The 25,977-nt window shown below is 33.7% G+C and overlaps 1 protein-coding gene across 2 annotated transcripts in view; it reads right to left on the bottom strand.

The window, feature by feature from the left end:
- Nucleotides 1-25,977, bottom strand: part of LOC118192343 (uncharacterized) — a 288,524-nt gene that overhangs the window by 213,778 nt on the left and 48,769 nt on the right. For both annotated transcript variants that reach the window (XM_035363282.2, XM_035363285.2), the window contains exons 3-4: nt 11,729-13,177; nt 283-455 (exon numbers count right to left, since the gene is read on the bottom strand). In XM_035363282.2, the coding sequence (XP_035219173.2) occupies nt 283-455; nt 11,729-13,135 (1,580 nt within the window). In that variant the 5' untranslated portion in view covers nt 13,136-13,177. The remainder of the gene's footprint in view (nt 1-282; nt 456-11,728; nt 13,178-25,977) is intronic.

The raw sequence follows: 25,977 nt of genomic DNA, 5'->3' as shown, positions 1-25,977 counted from the left end.
ATATATATATATATATACTTCATGTCTCCTTTCCCATTAACATAATTATATATATACATATATTGAGAAAAGGGAACTTTTTGACATTTGTATTTTTTCCTTATATTTATGCAATAAACTCTTTTCCTTTGCTCTCAGGACAATGAATGCTATCTCTATTTATCATAAAATTTACTACACACAACAAAATACTGAGTTTATTAATAAATGTAACATATATGCATATGTAGAACATGCTAAATGACATTTTTAAAATAGTAACAAATAAAAATTGTAACTTACGTTTTTAAAGTGCCTGATGTCATAAGTTCTGTTATCAAAACCAGATATTTGCCCTTAGGAGGCAAATCCATCTCCCAATAATCATAGAAACGTACAATGTTTGGATGTTGCAGCCCTTTTAACATTTCTGCTTCTTCTCTAAATCTCTGTCTTTCACTCTTATTCAGTCTCTCCTATTAAAAGATACAGAAAGAGCTATATTATTGAATGCTATGTTCCCGTCAAACAAATCACTGTTAGATTAAAAAATTTCAGCTATTCTGTTTTGTGCTTGTCAGTAAAATTAAAAATTACTTTTGAAATAGATAGCATATTCCTGATCACACTTTTTCACTGTTGCATACTTTTACTTATTTTCAATGCCTACTTCACGAGATGAGTAATAAAAAATTAGTATTTATGTACTTTTTGCATAGAAACTAGAAAGAGACTAAATTCATTAGACAATGCCACCTAAATGCAAGGTGATGTAGTCTGGCCATGGATGTCAAATGAGAATCCTAGGCACTTAGCTTCAATCTTACAGCGATTCACATCTCAATTAAGAGATATTAGAGCATGGAACTCAAAGATTTAATGCATGGCTGAATGTAACCATGACATGACATCTAAAAATAAATACAGAAACTTAATTTTAAAAAAATGTGGATCATTGAGAAGTTTATTAGCTAGTTAACAGATTACAAGAAAGCAAGAGAGGCCTAACTGCCTACGAATGGATTGCTTCACAGAGAGGAGGAAAACTGGCTCGTATTTGTATTACACATACGGAAAATCCCATATACCCAGACAAGATCAGGAGCCAAATTGAACTAGTATTCAATAATAATGCAGATCACACTCAGCCACTGGTGAACCCTATACCTCTGCATCATCAACATAAACTAATAAGAAAATCTGCACTTCCACTGAAGTGAGAAATTCTGATCTTGGTTTAATATGGAAAGATGCAGAAAATGATGACATCCATGAATTCATGACATCAAGCAAAAAAAAAAAAAAAACAATGCATCAGACTAACAACATTAAAAACCCAATAATGTTTTGATGCAAATGAACAAACGAAAGACTTTATTACCCAGCCTAAGTACTCTCATTTAACTTTTGCTCCATTTTCTCCAAGATTCTTTAGTTTGCAAAGAAAAATTTCATGTGGCTTTGTTTGAAAGTTTCACCATCATCAAAATTCCATGTTCCTTCTTTTATATCATGTTCACGTAATCATCTTTGGAAAATGCAAGTGCATCTTTTTTGACTTTGAAAAAGTGTAAATGAAAATTTTACTTAAAATAAAGACAAATTATTTTTTTAACTTTACAAAGTGTAATTTTTCTCCACTAATTTTGAAATTAACATGGGTTTTTCCAGAGAAAAAATAAACATGGAAACTTTTCTATCTAAAAAAAATGAAATAAAACCTTTTTTTGCTCAAAAAAAACACCTTTTATATATATAAGATACATATTTTAGACTTGAAAATTTTTCATCGTAGAAGAAATGCAGATGAAACTTTTCTACCTTATAAAAACTGCAAGTAAAATTTATTCAACTTAAAATTAAAATGATTTCCCCCCCCCCTCTCATTTTGAAAGTAAAATGAAATTTTTCAATCATAAAATTAAAATGGAAACATTTCTACCTAAAAATTCCAAACAAACTTTGACATTAATCTATAAAAATAAATCACATATTTTATTAACAAGTTTCTTCTTTTGTCTTTATACATTTCAACATCCATAATGTAAAAAGATTTACATTTATATTTAGATATATATTTATTTCTACATAATTTAACAGCTAAATTTCAACATTTTATTACACACTTAAGTCATATATCTATTTGAACACTATATGTAATTTAGCATTACTATCATACATAATAGGTGTGAGAGATTCTTTTATACTTCGTTTGTATATCCATATATATCATTTTGACCATTTACATCAATTTTGGTATCCAGTGAGAAGGGTTGCAAACTCAAATCACCACAGGTGGCAAAATGCCACTGGCTTTACCAACAGTAGCTAGTTTCCCATTTTAAACATAGTAGCTGATTTCCCATTTAGTTATCCATATTTTCAAATTGATAAATTATTAAATTATGAATTAAGTATTTAATGACCATTTAGTTTTCAAATTAATGAATTATTTAATGGCCACTTAGTTTTAATCACATTATCAAATCCATATTATACATTCATTAATCCATATTATCAAATCACATTATGGTATGTTACTCTACCAACTTACCTCTCACTTGTGTAATCAACTGTATGGCCTTAAAAACTGTCAACTAAGCTGTTACCACTCAGTGCAAATGGATACTATAAAATTGATCCAATTTTTAATGGACACGATTCAAAGGATTCATCCCCAAAGCACTCTCCAATTTTTTCCAAAGCAATTAACTGTAATTTTGGCTCTAAATGCTAGAATTCACGCTTTGTGTCCATGGTCAAACAATAAAAAATCTTCAGAATACTTATTTAGTATAATCATACATTCCATGCTTTCCATTAATGAATAAAATCAAAGAGCCTAAAGGCACTTTCTGTAGCAAGATGATTTTGCAACTGAAAATTAAGAACATCAGCCACAAAATCTAAATAGTTATCCAATATACCAGCTAAAATTTCTTTATACAATGGCTGACATAGACTACAAATAAACATGCAAATTTCTGGGAATGCATAGCAGAACAAGTCACGCTGATGATGTATGCAAATTGGTCACGTGATTATAGCATAAGATAAAAAAAAAAATGCAAGTTGGTCACATAATTATAGCATACCATAAAAAGAAAGAAAATGGTGAATAAATCAAAAGTCACTATTCTTTGCTGCTAAGCGAATAAAGAATTTTAAGAAATTTTCCAGAAGACAGATGTGAATGAAGAGAGAACTAGATGACGACACCGTACAGTTCCATCAAATGAAAGGTTTTACAAGGGGGTCAAATTGGTCTTACCAATGTGTTGCTGCTGAAGCACATGTCGATGAAGAAAATGTAAACAGTCATGAAAGAGCAGATCCATCTAGACAGACTACAGAATGCACAGATCGACGCAAAATGAACAGAAGTGATGGTAGCCCCAAAATCGACTACTATTGACATTTTACGGAATACACAGCAAATTTTGGATGCTCATTTAATTTGTGAAAACTGCCATTAATGCCAAAGCATAGATGAGAAAGACTGTGATGGTGTCAGGAATGAGCCATTTAGACATTTGAATGGCACAATGTAGCATTCAGCGACGAGTCTAGTTTTGTTAGTCACATGATAATCACCGGTTTAGGGACTTGAGACATCAGAGAGAAAGAGCCTATTTGACTACTAATGCTGAATGCCACACTACTTGCTAACATGGCATAATGGCTTGGTGAGCCATCAATCACGATAGCACGTCACTCCTGTTATGCAACAGAGGCACACTGACAGCACAAGGATATGTTGACGAGGGTTCTCGGACAAAAGCCCACTGGACGAAAGTTGCATTCCACAAAATAACCCCATTGTGATAATTGCCCATGTGACAAATACCCTAAGCGATGAAAGTGCATAAACGCTCACATAGATAAAACCCCACATTGATAGAAGTCTACACTGATAAAAGCCCACATAATCAAAAGGACACATGGCTTTTAGCACTATAAAATGTATTTATAATCGTAATTATAGTAAATGGAGTACTCATATTTGAATTTTTATGTCTCAGAAATATGTCTGCTTGTGTATGTTATCCCTTCTTTATATTTGTTTATTTTATTAAGTAGCAAACAAACTTTCTGCTTTCTGATTAAGTGATTAGCTATAATGTTTCAAGGATAAATCTGAAAATACATTTTATTATTGATTTATTCATTTAATTTTGATATGTGCATGTCAAAATAAAAAATGTCATTAAGTTGCTCATACTATTTTCAATGTTATATGGCTGAGATTATAATTATGTTTTTTCATTATTAAAAAAATGGGGGAAATGGTATTTAATCAGAGAACAGAGAAAAAATATTTTACAGCCACTACAGGAAATTGTAACTCTTAGTTCTTGAACTAAATGATTAAGTAGTAACTTCTTGGACTTAGGTATGCTGACTAAAAATAGCATTATTTAACTGTTATTATTTGAAATCAAATCAGATGCATATATCAAGAAATATATATATAAATCATTAATCTCCATTGTCAAAAATATCTGATTTTAACAAGAGATTTTTCTTCTCTTATTTTTATTTTGTTTCTCAATGTGACATTGCAGAGAGAGGCTAAGCTTGTGTGAGTGCACATTTGCCTGCTAACCCCAGAATGCAGCACCTGAATATTTGCTTTGAATTACTATGCTAAAAAAGAAAATCGCAGAAAATTACTGGCACAATGATTTTTCTCAGCCTCTTTTCTCACAGTACAACTAATTTTTTCCAGCTTACACTTCATCGTTATCTTTAATGATAGAGACAGTTAACTTTGAGGTATCTGTGATAATCCTCATGTGCTTTTTTCATAATAAATTGACTGAACATTTGAAAAGTTTGCATTAAAAAAATATTATGTATTACAAACTTATAAGGTATTTCTCCCGCCTTCCTAGCATGCCTTCGTGATGTAGTGGTTCTGCAAGCTGGTCCGGTATTCCAGAGGTCCGTGGTTCGATTCCCGGCGAAGGCATTGCTAATTTTTCATCTTGCCTAATGTCAAAAAATACCCAATTTCTCTATAAACTTTTCACAATTTAATATTCATCTATCTCGAAAACTTTAAGTTAAACTTTAACATAAGTTTTCTAAAGTACAGTTAGTCTTTACCCAAACCGTTTTAAAATTATTTTCATTACCTTCCTAACTTAACAAGTTGAAATTAGGCAATATCCCTATCCTATGTCCTTTATGAAATTTTGAAATATAAAACAATTAGTTCAGAAAAATAATTAACTTTATAAATACAATCTATATTTTTCCCTTTGAAATCAACCACAAATGAGTTGCTTTCCATTTTTATTCTATGTTTTAAAGCATTTAATACACTAAGTGCAAAATTTTTCCTCTCAAATACCTCTTGGTTGAGGCCATAATAATTCTTAGAAACTAATTCCAGGGAAATTTATTTTCTATATACTCTTTAAAAATCTGCTTCACAGTAAAAAGGGAAAAGGGAAAAAAAATTTTTTTCCTCTTTTTTATATATAACCATGGCAAAATAAAATGAACTCTTTTTAAAAAAGCATTTAGAGCTAATTGAGTAAAATAAAATTTTTTATTGAATAAAAACTTATTTTTAATGCGCAAAATTACTTTTTTACGACACTGGGCTTTAACCTTAAATCCTCTTGTTCTTGAGTTCAGAATCTTTCACCGTTTAAATTATTTGAGTGGTCAAATACATTTTCAACATTACTAACATTAAAATGAAAAGTATTACTTTTACGTACATTTTAATATATGAAATAATTTATTAGAAATAGTTTTACTTTTAAAAAATGATCTTGCTTCAGTATAATAGGTATGTTTAATTAGTTCATCAAAAATTTGTTAGAGACACTAACATTTCCACTCCACAATCAAAAACTAACATTTCCACTCCGCAATTCCATTGCTAAAATGGTAAATTATCCCTTCAAAATGGTTAAGAAATATTTTCAAATCATCTTCAGTAAGATTTCATTCTTTTCATTTTCTAATTATTAAAATATCTGAAATTCTAGCTAAATCTTTAGATAAAAAATAACTCAAGAAATAGACTAAGGAAAATGTAAGAAGGGGGTTTTACAGTTTCGATTACAAGCGAAATTTCAAATATTTTTATTTTCTAGTAAATAACAAAAAAGTCTAAAATCATCTTTAATTTATATCTCACCAACCTCTAATGCCTCTCCTGTTCAACCCCCCCCCTCAGAGGCTGTTCTTTGGCAACCTCTGTTCCAAAGGGGATAAAGCAATTAAGAAAGGCTATGCTCTTTAACTGCTTGTGGAAAACTCTTTATTATTATTATCATTATTATTTGTCCAGTGGCCCAAGAGAGGGCGCTACCAGCCTTCTCCCTCTTTTCCATTAGCGAAACTTCAGGCTCGTTACTCTGGCTCCTGGCTGCCGTCGGTGAAGCACGCGCTCACCTCTCTTTCGCTTCACTTTCATGATTTTTCACCTACGTGGACTTGCTAACTATAAAAATGCTTATCGTGCGAACTGTAATCAATGTGACTGTGTATCAGTGAACGTGTGTTAAAATATATACCTTCCTCTAGTATTAATTCTTGCCAATTACCCCAGCTTGACAAATCCTGCGCAAATTTTTTAGAGGGCACCAATGTCAACAATTTTCCATCACATTGAAACTAAAGGACCCCCTATTTTCTCAAAATGTAGAAGTTTATTTCCAGAATTACTTCAAGCTGCACATCAAGAGTTTGACATTCTCCTATCAAAAGGCATCATTCAGCCTTCAAAATGTCCTTGGGCAAGCCCCCTGCATATGGTTCGTAAGGCAAATGGCGACCATGCAGGGATTATCGTCGCTTACCAACCCGAATCGTTATACCGTACCCCATATTCAGGATTGCACTCAAATGTTTCCAGGAAAGAACATATTCGCAACTCTTGATTTAGCTCGTGCCTATCATCAGATCCCTGTTAATCCTGCAGACATTCCGAAAATGGTCATCACTACCCCTTTTGGTCTTTTTGAATTTTTGGCTATGCTGTTTGGGTTACGTAATTCAAGCCAAACTTTCCAACCTTTTATACATGAAGTTTTTATTGGATTGGATTTTTGAATCCCTAATTTTGATGACATCCTTACTGCATCGACTAGTGAAGAATTTCTGAACTGTTAAATAATTTATAAATTATTCTTTGTACATAAAGAAAATTTACATCCATCTTATGCTCCTGATAATTTTGTAGAATTAAAAGACGCAGTATGACCAGAATTCCCTTTATCAGACATATACGAGCGGCACTTCCTTTTGTCATACAAATATAATTACAAAGTTATACGTAAATATATGTTCCTAATAATATTAATTTTATTTTGCTTGACCCTCTTTTCGATATACATATAGGGTTTTAATTCAGCCGAAGCTCAAAATAAAATATGTTCCATTAATTTATTGTCCAATTATTTGTTATTAACTTGATTTATTTTTATTTAATCTTTTTTATGAATATTCTTTGCATAACTGGAAAAAATGGGAAGAAATATTAATTTCAATGTAGCATACATCGGTGAGGGTTTTTCAGTTTGTTGCGTGGGCAATTATCACAGTGGGATTTAGTCGTGCGCTTTCGTCCAGTGGGGCTGGTATTTTCCAGCAGGAAAACGGGACACAGCACACGTCACTCGTTAGCTCGCAAGCCTTGCAGAGTATCTCATTGCTTTTTAGCCTGTGATGTCTCCTATCTTTCGCCAATCAAGAATATGGGGGATGTTACTGGTCTTCCTCTGCAGCTGCTATCAGAGAACAAACTTTGGAGGAGAGTTCTGAGCACATGAGTTTCCATTCCTCAAAGCACTATCCATACACTATTTGAATCTGTATCTAGTAGGGTAGCAGCTTGCATCACCACAAGAACTGGTCCTACATCTTACCGACTCCCTGCATATTTCAGCACTGTACAAATTTATCTTTCTATAAATAGCATACTCTGTGTATAAATTGACATCACATTCTACCCAATCTTTCATGGTGTCACATTTTCTATGTTGGGCCGCAAAAATCACCAGAAAGGCAGTTAGTTTATATTGGCATTTTTAGAAGTAATCCATTTAATGGTGCTCAACATCAGATTTTGTAGCATATCTTGAACATAAGCATGAATTTTCAAAGAATTAGTTCATTGTTAAATTTATAAAAATACTTCCATTACAACTAGTCGACTGGTAAACTCATTTATTTTCATTTTTTTAGACACAGTTGAATCTAAAAGATACATCATCATAAATTAGGAAATCTCATCGCATTTGTTTTAATTTGTGTTTATTTGTGAAACTTTAAACAAACTCGTATCATAACCAGAACAATTAGTGCAACATTGAAAAACAGGGATGAAATACAGCTCCTTAAATTTGGTCCTTAAGAAGGACAAATACAAAAATAGCCCAGAATGAATCCATTTAACTATTCTGAAATAAAATTGCAGTTCAGAAAGCTATAAATGCATCCTGTTTTATATTTACGCATAGGAGTTGGGAACACCAACTGAGTTTACAATGAAATCCTTTAGGATTCAGTAAAGAAAAAGACTGGATAAGGGCATCATGTATAAAAGGATTCACAAAAATACCCCAAAAAAATTATTTCAGATGCTTTCATAACTCAAAATAGTAGCTTTTAAAATGGACAGAGGTGACTGCAACTCCACTTCAAAAAAACCTGAAAACTATTGTGAAGTAAAAAGAATTTGAATGAAATTGATGGAATTCTGGACTGCAGAATTTTGTTAAGAACATCGAATGATGGCATTAATATTAAGCAAAATACTTTATTGAGGCTCCAAAGACAAAAACATAAATATCTGTTCCTCACAAGATAAACTTCAATAACCAGAAAATGTGTCTCTTGTTAAGCGATTTCTTTTATTTTGGGAGAACTTTGCTATGGGAGAGCTTTATGCTTATACTTTGTAGTGTTATTTTGAGAATTGCTAAATAAATTCTTCGCAGGTCCAGAAATTACTTTTCCCACACCTATTTTTAATAATGGAAGTAATAACTACACATGCATTTACTTAAGGTTATTCTATAGCTTTCAATAGATCATAAAAATTGGAACAAAAGATAGAATTTTGAAACCAAAAGAAAAACTTTTTAAAACTTCTATTAACATTTTAATTTAAAATAGATATTTTTGAAAAAGAGAAATAGTACTTCACTAATTAAAATGAAATTTTAAAAAATTCTGAATTTTTTAATAACAAACAGGAAATAAAGAATGTGATTTAATGTAAAACTAATTAAATTTTATAATTAATTATACTTTAAATTTAGTAGAGTCAATAAGGGTACTCAAAAAGTTTTTATAAATTGCTTTGTAGAAATGATTAGAAAAATTCTTAAAGTTTAATTTTAGATTTTTTTTTTTTTATTTTTTATTTAAAATTAGAGAAAAATGCAGAAGAAAGCTTGAAAAAACTGTTGTTAGAAAAGTAAAAAGTCTTCACATCATGGGTATATCATGACAACTTTGAATATAGGAGGACCCTTGTTTTAATAAAAGAATAGTAATTAAGAGAAAAAAATTTAAATAAATAAAAAATAAAAAATTTAATAAAAACCTATATTCTTTTCTTTTGGAGCTTTAAGATAATATTGGACATCAATATATCTATAAATGTGTTCAAATTTACATAAATCATAATTAGAAAAGGCTTTAGGGGAATTTGAATTCTTTAGAAAATAGAATGAAGTTACAAAGATGAGTTGAATATGAACTTGCCATTGGAATTCCTTATCTTTGCAGGTAAAGAAATTTTGAATGTTTAATATAGTTATTGTAAAGCAAAACAATGTAGAAATTCTTTTTTTAAATCCAGAATATTAAGTATTTCAGGAAAACATTTTGTCATTTCTAAAAGACTTTGGTAGATTTCGAGTGGCAGAGACGTGTAGAGGTTTTGAAAGTCATAGCAGCTAATATTGTAAATTTTAATATTTTTAACTTCCTCAATGATTTTTCAAGTTGCCGTAGGTAATCCAGCAGAAGTTTTTGTCAGCTTGTTCAAAAACTATATTACAAATAGTTTTAAGTAGAGTGGTAAAAATATTATTAAAATTTCTTCTTGAAGTTTCTATTACTATTGCCTATAAATCTGAATTTGACAGAATTTTTATGAAATTTTGGTACGGTATAAAAACTTAAATCTATTAGTTGTAGTGAAAAGAGAAATTCTCCATTTTTTGTGAAAAGCAGAAATTTTGTTAATAACAGTTCTTTCTTTATTTTTGAAGATACGATAGGTAGAATTTTTCAATTACATAATTGTAGAAATTTTTTCCTAAAATACTGAAATTATTGTTTGCTTTATGAATTTCGGTTATGGTAAATTTCTTTTTTAACTGTGAAAACTTCAGAAGTAAATTTTTTCCAATTATTAATGCCTTTAAACCCTTGATTTTTTTCCATTTTCTTTTTGCTTTGAGTAATAATCTCAATCTTCAATTCTTTAAATAGATGTAAAGGTAAACTTAGTTGGGAACTTACTTTGAAGATGAAATTATCAATACCAGTAGAAATACTTTCCATGCAATGTAATTTATTAATGAATTTAATAGGTCTAAAACTTCTTTCTTTTTGTTTATACGCAGTCTAATCTCATTAATTTTGAATAATGTCTAGCTTTCCTGTCTATGCTTGTGCTCTTCGTCAACAAATGGTAGAAACATTTTTTCCTTACAAAATCATGGTGCTGCTACATCTTCTTAATTATAGCTAGAAATAAAATTACTTTTGTTGTTGTTGTTGTTGTTGTTGTACTTGAAGAAAACTGAAATTTTAAAATTTATTGCAGGAAATTTTTGTTCTGCTTGTTTATAAATCTTATGAAGTTGAAGATCATAATTTTTATGTAGAAAGTTTATACTACAGAATTTTTTTTATATTTGGAAAAGCACAGTTGAATTTGAATTTTATGAAATTAAGTACTAAATCTTTGATGAGATTACTTATTTGATGAGATTACTTACGATGAGATTACCTTTGAATATATCTTTGACAAAATTTTGAATAATAATATGATGTCTGTGAGGTGGCGAATGAAGGTAGTTAAGAATATATTTCTTGGCTCTTTAAATAAATCTCTAAGTTTTGACTGTAGAGCATTAGTATTAAGTCTTAACTTATTGCTATTTCCTGTGGTACCTTCTTTACAATATTTTACTAAAAAGACTAAATTGTTCATATACAGTAGCATAAACAGCAGGTTTACTATTAATACTTGTAGAAGAGTTTAATCCATAGATAAATCGTTCTTAACACGTTGAGCGCTGTGCCGTATTTGCTGTCCTTTCCGTTCAGCCAGCAACGAGCTAAGCCGTATTTTTGTTTAAAATTAATTACTATTCAATACATTTCATTAAAACTAAATTTGATCCCATTTCATTGAGACTATATTTATTTTTTAAAAGAGAAACAGTAATATGCCAAAAACAAAAAAACAAAAAAAAAATTAACCAGTCCTGTGCTATAGTTGCAGAAGTAAAGTAAAACATCCAAAATTAAAACTAAATTAGAATCAAAACAAATATTCTGTAACTACGTCGGATATTCAGATATATAAAGCTATTTTAAAACTCAAAGTTCAAACTTTAAAAAAAAGGCACAAATATTAATTTGGATAGATCCAAAAAAGTACACTGAGCAAATCATTCAATTACTTTAACTAGATATTAATTTCACCTTACCAGATATACATGAAAAAATATCAAGAATAAACTGTCAGTAAAACACGTACTTGTAATTCGCACCACGCAACAGCTACACCTGTCAATGTATCCAATCCTTTATACACAGTTTTGAATGATCCTCGTCCCACTTCCTCCTCGAACTTCAAAAATCGGCCATCCGGCGATGTAGCCTGGGCTTTTTCAGCTTCATCTTTTTCACGCACTTCGGAACTAGAGGAGGATTCTAAAGGAACAATTTTTAATTCATCAGCTACTATAGATTTATCCCCATCCAGTATCACATCAGTATTTTCCTCGCATGTGTTTTTCTCAAATTCAGTTAGTTCTGAGTCACTCTGTGGGGACTTTATAGGTGGTGATAACGTCCTTTGTTTAAGTGACGCTAAATCATCTGAAGTCATCTCCAATTTTGGACTAACATCAGATTCTAAATGTATAGTATCCTTATCAGATTCACTTTTGCCTAACGGAACTGTTTTCTGAGAACCTAACCCCTTATCACTGATTTCATTCATTTCATTTTCTTTGGAATTATTTTCCACCATGCTTGAATTCATACAACACATAGGTTCTTCTGCATTCGAAAACGCAGAATTAGTTAACATCAAGCGGATATTGTACCGAGGGGAAACTTTTTTAAATGCTTTTCCTTCAACAAGTTTGGTAGAGGACTCTTTCTCCATGTCAAGTTCTTTTTCTTTATTCTCTGAAATGGGCACACTCTGAGGAGAGCTCGGAGATGATGAATCATGACATTCAATTCCAGAAGAAACATCATGAGGTTCAGATAATGACCTCGATGGAGAACTAATTGAAGAACCAACTTTTCTGGCACTACCAGGAACTCTAGAGCTCATACTCCAGGGAGCAGGTATGCTTCCTTTCTTGATAGATGAAACATTGGTAGTCAGGGGTTCTGAATGACTGCCCCCTTCTGAAAGATCTGCAGATGCAACACGTACTATCGCTCTGCGAGGTCCTCTGTTTCGATTCAGAGAGGAAACAGAAATGGATGTCGCAGTAGGAGATTTGGCATGTTTCCCACTATGAGAAAAACATGTAGTGTGATGAGAAGACACAAATTTGGCATGCTGTTGTTCAAGCAATCGTCTCTCTGGAGATCTCGTTTGACGTGACAATTTTAAACTTGATGTTTCGCCAACATTTGAAACTGAGCGCTCCAATCTTCCCGCTTCCGGCTGCCCTTTCTGACCACAAGCAACGATAATGCTGCCAGATAGACGATGTGGAGACTGTCTGCGCTGACGGCCAACAGGTGGTTTCTGAGTTCCTGACACTGCACTACTGATAGTTTGACGTCGGTTGTGAGGCATAGATGAAGGAGGAGTAATGCGGTTTTCATTCTGTGTCACCCTTCGTTTATGGGTGGGACTTGGAGATTCAACATTTTGGAATTGCCCATTAGCTGAAGATGATGTATGTTGGCGGGACATTTCAGATGCCAGATGGCTTTACACTGAAGAACCAAGAACTGCCTAAAATTAAAAATAAATATATAAACAAACTTATTATTACATTAATACATATATCATATTTAAGATGCACTACATACCACTTACAGAAATATGTATTTGTTCATAAACTGGTCATCAAAATTAAAGGAAAATAACAGAAATAAAATGTAACTCATGCTAAATGAAAAATATTAATAGAAATTTGTACAAAAGCATTAGTTAACATCAATTACAACGTTTGGCAGTTGATTATTCACAAAATATTAAAACTAAAACCACATTAACAGAAACTGGAAAATGTTGGAAAAATTAAGTCACCTGTTGAGAAAAATTTTTTTCTTGAACCGCTTCCCTTACAAATTTTTTTGAAAAAAATTGTAAAAAATCACATTTTTTTATTTTATTATTAAATACAACAAAACAAAACAAATCAAAATATGTAGGTTTTAAGTTGAATTTTTAATTTTTTGAAAGTGTAAAAGCATTTATTTTTAATATTAGTTTACTATCCCGAGTTATCTCGAGCAAACGAAAAAAGTTAAATATTAATCTTTGTATGATAGTTTTTGAAACAAGGGACAACACAGAGTGATACCTGACGTTTTACACTGGTATCTGGTCTCTTTTCTTACTAGCTTACCACTGGAATCTCTTTCACGGGAGCACAGAGTGCACTGTCTCGTTGGATTTGATTTTTTTTTTTTTTTTTTTTTTTCCCCGCCTCTTCATAATCACTATCTGAAAAATTATCGCTTTCACTATCTTCCCATCATCGCCATTATTTTATTTTTTTCCAACGCATGCATCCTTCTTTATACATTACTAATCCATAAGCCAACGTATACTATACAATAGGGAAACACATGATCAGTCCCTCCAATAAAACCCCGCAACCAACAAAATTTGTCAAAATGCCAATCAAAGCTGAATATTTCCTTTCATTTCCTCCAGACCGAGTAAAACCATGATAAAAGAAATCATACTAACAAATTCTGCTTCGCCCGAGTTTTCTCGGGATAATAATTAACTGCAATATATATGAACCCAAGATAACTTGGGATAATCAGGCAAGCGGTTAATGTGGCATAGGGTCACTTCAGACAAATACGCATATCTCACATCCTGATTTCATAGATTTTACAAAAGTGTTGATTTAAGTCTTGGAATTGCATACCACTCTTCTAAAAGTGCACTTTTCAGCCCCTGGAGAAACATGGCTGGAAACTGGTGCACTGAAATTTGGCACCCTAAGGCATCCCACAGATGCATAAACTGGGTTCAAATCAGGAGAATAAGTTGGCCAATCCATTTGAGAGATATCTTCTGTTTGCAAGTATTCTGACACCACATATGCTCGATGAGACCGTGCACTGTCATTTATTAGCAAAAACTCTGGGTCAACAGCAACCCTAAACAGGCTTACTTGGGGTTGCAAGACTTCGTTCACAAATATCTAAGTGGTTAAAGAACCTCCAAAAAGACATGTTACCTCAGCATGGCCATTTTTTGTGATTCTTCCCCAAATCATTAAGCCGCGGCTGTGGAAACGGGATATTTCACACACAAGAGATGGCAATTAGTGTGTTCCATCCTCACTTCAGATCAAAACAAGTCTAGAATCACTGTTCAGACTATATCAAGACTCGTCAGTAAAAAATACTTGGGCCCAGTAGTCTTGGCTCAATTGATCACGAAGGCACCAGTTTAAACGGCCCCCCCTCTGAAAGTTGGACACAACCAGTTGGTTTTCTCGCATACAGTCCAACGTCTTTAAGCATTAGTGCAGCAACAGATTCAAGTTCCTGCTGCAGCCTGTAAGTCTAAAACTAAATCTTTCTCTCACTTCATGGTTTCTTCGAGACAACGACAATAGGAAACAGCCTTCTGATGCAGTTCTTGTTCTTGATCATCCCTGACCAGGCTGCATACAAGCATTCTGTACCGTGCCACGCACATAGGGGAAAATCCATATTTGTGATTGGACATACTTTCAAATGACATCATTTTCTCAGGGCATAATGACATTTAGGCAAGATTCTTATGCTTTTGTTTTCGTTGAATGACACGCATGAGTGAAATGGAAACGTGAAAATTATCGTTTGTTTTCTGGAGAAATTTAGCTGCAGTGTTCTGCCGATGGTTTACTGTTTCGTGGAATAATTAAATCATAAAATCTTTCAAAGATGTTGTTAATATCAGAAGCAATTTTAAATGCTTAGATTATATAAATGGCTGAGTTCATGAATTTAGTGCAAAAACCAAAACACGATGATCTCGGTCCAACTGTAAAGGCAATGTGTACTCTTAAGTATACACTGACTACCAATAAGTATTTGGACACCTGTGATAGAAAAGAAAAACTAACTTTACTCAAAATCAATAGTTGGTAGAGCTTCCACGAGAGGTAATTACAGCGTGGACCCTCCGGGGTATACTTTCCACAAGTCTTTGTATGACAGCTAGTGGTATTTTCTTCCACTCTGCTTGGAGAAGACATTGAAGTTCCTTCACAGATTTTGCACGGGTAGTGCACCCCTGAATTCGGCGATGCAACTCGTCCCAGAGGTTCTCGATAGGGTTCAGGTCTTGACTCTGGGCAGGCCAGTCCATTCGATGAATTCCATTGGCACCATACCAAGCCTTGGTTAACGTCAAAACATGACAACAGGCATTGTCGTCCTGAAAGTAACAGGGGTTCAACCCGTAAAACTTGCCACAAAGTAGGAAGCACATTGTCATCCAAAATAGTGCAGTAGGCATCGGAGTTCAGCTTACCATGAATGGGGACCAAGGGTCCCAGCCCATACCAGGAGAAACACCCCTAGACCATAATTCCACCTCCGCCGAACTTGACTGTTGGCACAATGCATTCTGGCAGGAGACGTTCTCCAGGTAGACGCCAGACCCAGACTTTGCCATCTGAATGGTAAAAGGTGAACCTTGATTCGTCACTCCAAAGAACCTGTTTCCACTGATCTACAGTCCAATTTCGATGTGCTTTGCACCACATTAACTGAGCAGTGCGGTTGGACTTTGTGTTCAAAGGCTTATGGGTTCAAAGGCACAACCACGAAAACCAAGCAGATGTGCTTCCTTACGGATGGTATTCATTGAACCAATACTCCCGGATGCCTGTTGAAACTCCTCGCGGATGTGGGCCATCGGTTGGGTGCGGTTCTTCCGAATTTCTCTGGACAGCACTCGTCGGTCTCTATCTCCCAGTTTGGTTGGTCTGCCGACTTGGGGCACATTCCGACAATCACGGCTCAACTTCCACTTCTTAATCACATAGGCCACTGTTGATTTTGGGTACTTCAGATCGCTAGATATGTCCCTTAAGGATTGGCCACATTTGTGATACCCGATAATTATACCTTTCTCGAAATCAGAGAAGTCCGAACTGCGAGGCATCTTGCATGCACCGAAAGCCGATGCTGTTTCCTACACGATATATACTGGCAGAGTCCGTGACGTACCTTAGGACCACAGATATTGTCATCTGCATAGGTGTCCAAATACTTATTGGTAGTCAGTGTATTGTTATTATTAGTGCAATTTTGTTGCAGTCTGTTTCTTTCACATTGCAGAAAATATTTCTGTTGCAAATCTTATGTTTTTTCCATGTTAATGCCCCTATGTTTCTAATATTCTGTTGCCTTAAATGAAAGAAAAATGCATTTAGTATCATGCTGAATTTAATACACGTGTGTAAGAAAATAAACTTTCTTCTCTGACAAACACTATTTTATACAAAGGTATAAAAGATGTTACACACTAAAAACTAGGCAATATTCATAAAGCAATATTATTCAATTTAAAATACGTATCACTATTTCTCTATTCTAAATCTATATCAGTCTAACTCCAAAAATAAATTTTACTTTTTCAGGCTGATTACAAATATTGTGAATTAACTGTGTGCTGTGTTAGCTCCTAACATCGTTTTTGCTATTTCCGAAAAATGACTTGTCTCATGGTTCCGGAGACTGCATGAGCAGAGAATGGATATATAATGAATATGAAATAATGAATTTAATAATCACAACACCTTAAATATGAAGAGTTTTAAATTAAGAATACCATTTATTAAAAATATCTGCACTTAATATATATTTAAGGAGTTAGCACAAAAAGAAATACTTTTTCTCTCTAGGAAAAAAAAAATCACTACTTTTTTTTTTTTTTAATATTAAATTTACCACGTTACAGTGTAAGTGTAATCACATAGCGAAAGTATGCTAACATACATACAAGTACACTACAAGAAGGCAGTACAGATCAGTGGCTCCCAATTCCCCCCCTTTCACTACTGCTAGAAGATCATTCCCACTTTGCAAAACTTGCAAAATACATATATGCATTAAAATTTAGAATAATATTATTTTCTAATATAAATTAAACAACAAAAGTCTAGAAAAGTTGGTGAATACCAAAACTTGAATAAAAGTAACTTTTTATATTCATACACTAAAACTAAATACTTCATAGCTAAGTAAAAGTCTGCCCACATCCACCCTGAAACTATAAAATCTTCTCGGTTGAGAACTCCTGATACAGATGGTCTCGATGGCTGTCTGAGTATGCCCTCCTAGCTCTAACAAATTTGGAAGTAGAATGGCACATAAACAGTACCTTCCAGTCAGCAGTAGTCCAGTCAATCCAATGCTGTGGCAGATGCTTATTTAAATTAATTCCTTACTAAACTTTACATTTCTCCTGGCCACTGACAATTCATTTGTTGTTCTATCATAAAGAGCTACTTTACACCACATGTCTCGAATACCGATATCAAAACTCCAATGTAAACCAACATTTCTAATACTCAAATAATATGTGAAGCATTAACACAACACTTTTTTATTCTTTGTAGCACTATTGTCACTGCCTATGAGAATGACATCTCCTACAAATACCCTTGACAACTTCTTAGTTTAGGCTTTCGAATTAACGAACCTAAATATTCAAAACTGAATTTTTTCCCCATATCTTTTAGAACCACGAGTTGATATTTTAACCTTTTATGGAGGCTTTCATGATCAGCAACATCACAGTCTGGTACTCCCAATTTCTTTGATGTCTTGAAGGAATAATAATGCTGACAAAAGAATGTAATTTGAATTTCTCTCCAGAATACAGCTGAGAAATCTTGAGTTAATAATCAACTCACTGTCATACAGAATTTTGATAGTCTCCTCATATGACAAACAAGACAAACCTATCACTCTCTTTAATACACTTTTATAACTTTAATTAACCATTCCAAACAATCCAGGAAACAGTAAGAAGACTGAATTTCCACTGGATGCAGTTCACAGTTCATCCTCCAGGAAACAGTAAGAGGACTGAATTTCCACTGGATGCAATTCACAATTCCATTCTTGATGAAGAGATCTCCGTCCAGTTTTTAATAAATTTATCAGCCCCAACATAATTAATTCCCTTGTCACATTAAATTACTATGCCTACCTCTCATTGTCACAAATCTGCATAGGGCCAACAAAAAGATATTAGTCGAAATATCCGACACAAGCTCAATATGCACAGCTCGATAAACCACACAAGTAGAGACAAACCCATGTCTTTTTTTTTTTTTTTTTTTCTATCTTTCAAACATAATGGACCAACTAAATCTACTCCCATGAATTCAAACACTGCAACATCTCGAAAAGTGTCTTTGGTGATAGGCCATGTCTTCATCTAAAATTCTCAGAATGTCTCTTCCATGTAACACATTTTGCAATAATCAATCTCATAGTTTTTCTTCCATTTAAGATCCAGAAATAGTCCCTCAGAATATTAAATAACATTTGAGTCTCCACATGTCCATGCCTTTTATGAAAAGTTTCATAAACTGGTGTTCAGAAAAGAGAATCCCATGTCTTGGAGAAGAACGGCTGTCTTCTTAATAGACAATTTTTATTCTTAATCGGATGAAAGATGTCAGTTAACACGAAAGGATGCCTTCGTGGAGGACTTTCTAAGGGAAACTGGCTCGTATACACGTTACACATGGGGAAAACCACGAAAACGCCCATGCAGCCAGCCCGTTCGCGGGATTCGAACCTCGGACCGAACTACCAGTGTTCAGCGACTTTACCGATCGGCCACTGGTGGGCCCACTACTCCAGAGGGAAAACCAGAATTCACTTTTCACGTTGTTAATGTAGATTTAATTGGACCTATTCATCCACCAAGTTTAAAGTGGTGTAAGTAAATTTTGTGCTTTGTAGACCAGTAAACTAGGTGGGCAGCAGCACAGCCACTAATCAATCTGATGGCAATGACAACCTATGATGCAATGCTGCTGATCTTTTCTAGAATAGAAATCCCTAATGTTATCCCATCAGGTAATGATACTAATTTTAACACATATTTAACGTGGGAATTTGAGAAAAGGATAGAATCTAGTCCAAAATTTCCGATACGAATGTACCCTCAGGAAATAATATCAGGAATAATCAGGAGGCGCATGCTGCATCACATTATCAGAGTGGAAGGTCATGCTCGGCATGTTCAAATAGCTTTCATTTTATGGGCATATATGAAAATACCCAAAAGCACAACAAAGTTGTTCCCTTTCAAACTATTATATAATAGGACAGCACAAAGAAAGTTATCTATTTTAAAATCAGCAAGGTTAGAACATAATGAATTGAAATTTGACCTACAACCAATTCCTAAACATCAGCAAGATTTGAAGGGATGGTTGAAGCCAGATGCCCAGCAAACTGACATTGCTAGTAAAATCCAACACGGTAGGATGGCCCAATATTTTAATTTAGTTCTTAAAATAAAACATTTGAAATTGGAGATAGGTTTGTATTCCAAGTACCTGACTCAAGCAACAGATTATATACTCAATGGCAGTGCCTGGAAATAATAATTGAAAAGAAAAATCCACAATCGTTTTTGGTAGAAATGGCATATGGAAACATTAAATATGCACAGAAAAATAAAATCAGAAAATTCATCATGTGGTCAAATGCAATCAATGTAATGCTTGATGGAGAGTTTTGTGAGTTAGATAAAATTGCCTCTACTTTAGATTAAGATAGCAATTTTGAAGGTATGATAAGTAACCTAGATACTGCTGATTTTTAACATAAAGCAGACTAATGACCAAAAATTACTTTTAGGGAAGTGCAAAAATTTATTTCTAAGATATTTCCACACTTCCAGAGTACGAAAACATAGAATCAAACTTATTCTGAGAACAGAGAGGAGAAAACTGCATTGTTTTAGCATTCTAATGGCATATTACAAACGGACGGACAACCAAGTAAAAGAGCGTCTAGAGCTTGTACTCACTGAAATATCAGAAGCAGAGATAGAGCATCTGATTGTATATGTTGTTACAGAAGATACAACAATTAGGACATATGTAAATTTCAGGGCTCTAAATTCAGTAATTAAGATGCCTAAATATGTGTTTCTAGAACTAAAACAAACAAAAAAAAAAAAAAAAAAAAACAGCAGAACAAAAAATTGAAAGTTTTAATTGGAATTAATTAAAGTAGAACCACATCCCTGGTACAACAGCATCGTGAAATGCAATATCTTAATGAAAACAATACTCACTGTTGCCAGAAATTATTATGATCCACATTCTTTTTTTAATATACTTTAACATCTCTCCTTGTCAACCAAAAAAAAAAAAAAGAAGAAACTAGAAGGGATAGTGATAAAGAGTCCCATCTTATTATGAAAAATCAAGTATTGGTTTAAATAGAGGTTTAGTCATTATGTCAGCAACTTGCTCCTCTGTAGGTATATTTGCTGCATAATGATTTTCTTTTTTATAACTTTCAGTCGTATGGACATGGTGCTTCATATCGATGTGTTTTGTAGGTCGATGAAACTCAGGATTATGTGACAGTCTCACTACAGTATTGCTATCCACTTGAATTACTGGAACTTCACGTAACTTAGTAACATCACCAAATACTCACTCTAACCAAATTACTTCGCTAGAACACTCATGAGTTGTAATTATCTCTTCTTTAGTAGTCAAAGTTGCAATAACTCACTGTCTTTGGCTAATCCATAATACAAGCTCCACCACTATATAATACCACTACTACACTTGTAGATTTCACTGTTTCTTAACAACATCCAAAATCTGCATAACTAAGCACTCCCGGTTTGTATTTATTTTTGTATATAACACCTTTAAGCAAGAGAACCTGCTATGTATCTGAATACATGTTTCATTTTGATCCAGCCGTCTTCTGATGGACTTTCAATGTGATGTGAAATAATGCTGACACATTAAACTAAATCAGGTCTCATACCTAACATAAAATACAATAAAGATCCTACAGCTTCCCTAAAAAAGAAAATTCTGTGTTTGGCTTACCTTTCTTTTTTTTTTTTTTTTTTTTTTTCAATTAAACTTTCCTTCAGAATAAGAGTTAACACTGGTTTGCAATCTTTCATCCCAAATGTTTGAACAATTTTTTTTTTTTTTTTCTTTTTTTTTTTTTTTTTTTGGCATAAGCTTGTTGACTAATTTTAATATTACCACCTTAAAGATGCTCAATTTCAAGTCCAAAAAAGTATACTACTGGTTTAGTTGTGATTCTGAATCTCAACTTCAACTTTCTGAGAAATTTTCCAGATTCTTGTAGATTTGTTGAAGCTACCATCATCTACATATAAGCATACAATCAGCTTCTTGCCATTTTTGTTTCTTATATATAAGCATGGATCTCCTTCACTCATCTTGAAGCCAAGTTTAAAGTGTCTCTAAAATATTTATTTCAACAGCGTGAAGCTTGTTTTAGTCCAGATAAACTGCATTTCAACTAAAAGACTTTGTCAGAACCATCATTATCTCTTTCTGCTTGTTGCATGCATATAGATTCTTCAAATGTCATATATAAGAATGCTGAACAGACATCACACTGAGAAAGATGCATTTTCTCATTGGCTGCAATACTGAGAATTGAACGAACAGTTCCTAACTTTGTTATTGGACTACATGTTTGATCCTAATTAACTCCACAATGCTGAGTAAACCCTTTGACAAGGAATCTAGCCTTAAATTTATCAAAAGATCCATTGGGATTCTTTTTGATCTTATAAATCCACTTGCATGTTACAGTTTTAACTTTGGTAATTTTTCTAAAGTCCATGTTTCACTTTCCATCAATGATGTCATCTCAATCCCACAGCTTCTTTCTAATTTAAACTTTGTTTACAGCTGATCACTTCTTCATAAGAAACACGCTCTTCAAAATCAGTAATAAAAATTTCACATATCATTATATAATCTTCAACATGCTTTAGATTCAGAGCAATTCAGCTCTATTTCTTAGATACCTTGACTGTGCATTATTTTGCAAACACCTTTATATGAGCCGTTCAGCTGGTATAGTGATTAGTGACCCTAACTGCCATAGCAATGGCCCGATTTCAAATTCAGGAGAAGGCATGGCTCTAGCTATCTGTCCTTTCATTGGAGGCAACCGGCCCTTGCAGTTACACAAAGCTAATGGCTATTGAATAAAGCACTTGTCCATTAAAAAAAGAAGAAAAATTATAGTCTTGTTCTTCAAAATCTTCTGATATATTTCTAGTGATTCTGATATATTTCTCTCATATATTTCTTCTGATTCATTGTGCTCTTTTCCTGAATCTTTTTTAACTCGCCTCCATTGTTGCTGGGGCCTAGGACCCACCAGCGGCTGAGTGGTAAAGTCGCTAAACACTGGTAGTTCGGTCTGAGGTTCGAATACCGCAAACAGGCTAGCTGCATGGGTGTTTTCGTGGTTTTCCCCTTGTGTAATGTGTATATGAGCCAGTTTCCCTTAGAAAGTCCTCCACAAAGGCATCCCTCCCCATAGGCAGATAGCCCTCGAGGCTTTGCCGTAATTAAATAACCCAACCTAACCATTGTTGCTGACAAATTCTCAGACTGAATGGCCCAAGGTTTTACAATGTGCAAGCATATGCTTTAAGATATTTCCATTTTCAGAATTTTCCTTGATAAAAAAAAACCATGCAGAAACTGTGTATATGCACAGCTCAATATCTTTACACACTAATAAGTAATTTTTCTTCTGGAAAGATTCATCAAATAGTCCACAAACCCCAGGTGAAATTAATTCATTAGGTTTGCTGGCTTTCTTTCTAATGCCAAATGATAAACAGTCTGCTTTGCCAAAAATACACGGTTCACACTATTTTCTTTCAAATGGCACTTTAATGCCTAATTCTTTCTCAAGCATGCTCTGAATATGACATTTATCTTGATGTCCCCACCTTTGATGCTATTACTGCAACAAGGAATTCTACTTCTATAATTTTCTCAGGCGTAACTGATTCAATAGCTGCATAAAATACCATATACACCAAACAGCACAACCTAACCATTATATACATCTTTGTGCTTAACTTTTGGAAGTGAGAGTATTTTGACGGGCATAAGATGACTTGTTAAAACTCTGCACTGGATGCCACCAGACCTTTGCTACACCACTGCTTGTGGTGACCCTAATTTATACTTACTGAAAACCTACTTTCAAGTCACTTTCATTTATATAGCTGGCAGGATGTAATAATGTATGTACCAGTCTCCTTTTTTTTTTTTTTTTTTTTTTTCCCCCTTTTAAACCAAGGAGATCAGTGATGTCAAATCACACAATACTCAAAACAGGCATTAAAAATAGAATTTCAGATAGGAGCTCCATGAGCAGAATTTTAAAAGGTGGTGGTGTGGTGTATTTAATTACGGTAAAGCACACTAGGGCTATCTGCCTAAGGGGAGGGATGCCTTCGTGGAGGACTTTCTAAGGGAAACTGGCTCGTATACACATTACACATGGGGAAAACCACGAAAACGCCCATGCAGCCAGCCCGTTCGCGGGATTCGAACCTCGGACCGAACTACCAGCGTTCAGCGACTTTACCGCTCGGCCGCAGGTGGGCAGAATTTTAAAAGGAACGTATGGGGAATGCCAACTAAGAAACTCTTGTAAGTTGCTCCAATCTTTTAAATTGCCCACCCATAAATCACTGTTCCTAGTTCCCTGTTAGGGATGATGAGTTCTCCACTTAAGTTAGAATTTAAATCTCATGTTTCCTCTACAACATATGACCACAGCATCACTCAGACATGCCTAAGAGAAGGGATGCCTTTGTGGAGGATTTTCTGAAGGAAACTGGCTTGTATTCATGTTGCACATGGAAAAAGCCATGGGTACCACCCATGCAGCCAACCTATTTGCCTGGCTTCGAACCTAAAATCACGTCAAACTACCAGTATTCAATAGTGTTAACTACTTGGCCACTGGTGGCACTCACTCAATCTGCCGTTGATGTCTTTATGCGAGATACTGAAAATAGATCAGTTTCTGAAGATGATTTTGTAACACAAAAATGTTGAAACAAAGGCTGTTGTGCTTATTGCCAATTAGTTTGTATATTTATTGGAAGTTAAGCATTAATATTTAAAAAGTACCATCTGCATTTTGATTGTGTATAGGCAGCCTAAGAAATGAAATACCGGGCAAAAATGAAGTATAACAGAGTTCTTACTCTATCTACAGTTAGGAAATTCTCAATACCAGATACCTCATTTCACAAAAGATTTATACTCGTAGGAATGATTAGTAACTAGAGAGAGAAATTATTAGGAAGATGTATTTCTAAGCATTACTATGCATACCACATACCACAGGATTTAATTTTTTATCATGAATAAATTAAACGTGAATCTCATTTACTTAATGTCAGTCAACCAAATTAATACTTTTTAGCATTATGTTTACAAAGTATAGAGACTTAAACCTCTAATCCGAATAAAGCCAAGAAAATTTCTGCAAAGTTTAAGAAAGTCCCTCACAAAAACATCCCTCACTCAGATACTTTTGAATGCTTTGCAATAAACAAAATTATCCAAGAATGGATCTCTTGAGTCAAATTCAGGAAAGTTATGTTCTTCCAAATGCAATGACTTTTTTACTTCCTAGAGCTCCAAACAAAGTTGTGTGACACTGCAATTAATGCATTACACTGTAAAATTTAACTTTTCAGAAGTTTTAAATATGGCATAAATATACTATTTAAAATATTTTTAAATTAAAGCAATAAAATTTACATAGAATTTTCAGTTTTTCTCAAAAAGATATTCATTTTTTTTAAAGCCAGGCTGATCTTTTTCAGATAGTTTGACGAATATCGTGCACACTTATGCTATCAATTAATTCAAAAAGAATTTATTGAAATTTTACAATCTTAACAGTTTGTCAATAGCTATGCACAGCAATAGCAATCCAACAGCAATGTCAATAGCAATTCCACTGCTCCATAGGAACACTTTTGCTTTGCTTCTATTATTTCATTTGCTATCTCCATTTTGCCCAAACCTTGTCTCGTCTTAACCATCTTGGCTTGCCTTGACTGTGGAAGAATTGATAACGACAGCGATGAAGCTGCACCCTCCGACATTAATTTCCCTCTCATCCCCGCTAACTGGAATTGGACTTGATCCAAAAAGAAGGAGAAACATTTTCTTCTTGTATGACTCCTCGTCTTATGCAATGAAAAGTAAATTATGCTTGTAATCATTGCTAGATATTTTTCCCTTCTAATACCTAATAAAAATGTTATTTTGTGTGTGCTAATAATATTGATTGTATTCCTTACATCTGCAGCATAGATAACGCTTTATCAAGGTAAGAACTTTAATTCTGTTTTACTTATGTGCTCGTCCCGAATTAGCGAAGTTGCAATAGTAAACGAATAAACCACGCATATCTTCATTAGATTACGAGACCGATCGCATGTTTACTTCAACTAAATGCATAAAATATGTCAAA

Source organism: Stegodyphus dumicola, chromosome X1 (assembly GCF_044657685.1).
Source record: "Stegodyphus dumicola isolate Sdum_Otavi_A_Nest chromosome X1, ASM4465768v1".
NCBI classification, from domain to species: Eukaryota; Metazoa; Arthropoda; class Arachnida; order Araneae; family Eresidae; genus Stegodyphus; species Stegodyphus dumicola.
The sequence above is the reverse complement of the archived record's forward strand: the minus strand, read 5'-3'. Positions and strand labels throughout refer to the sequence as shown.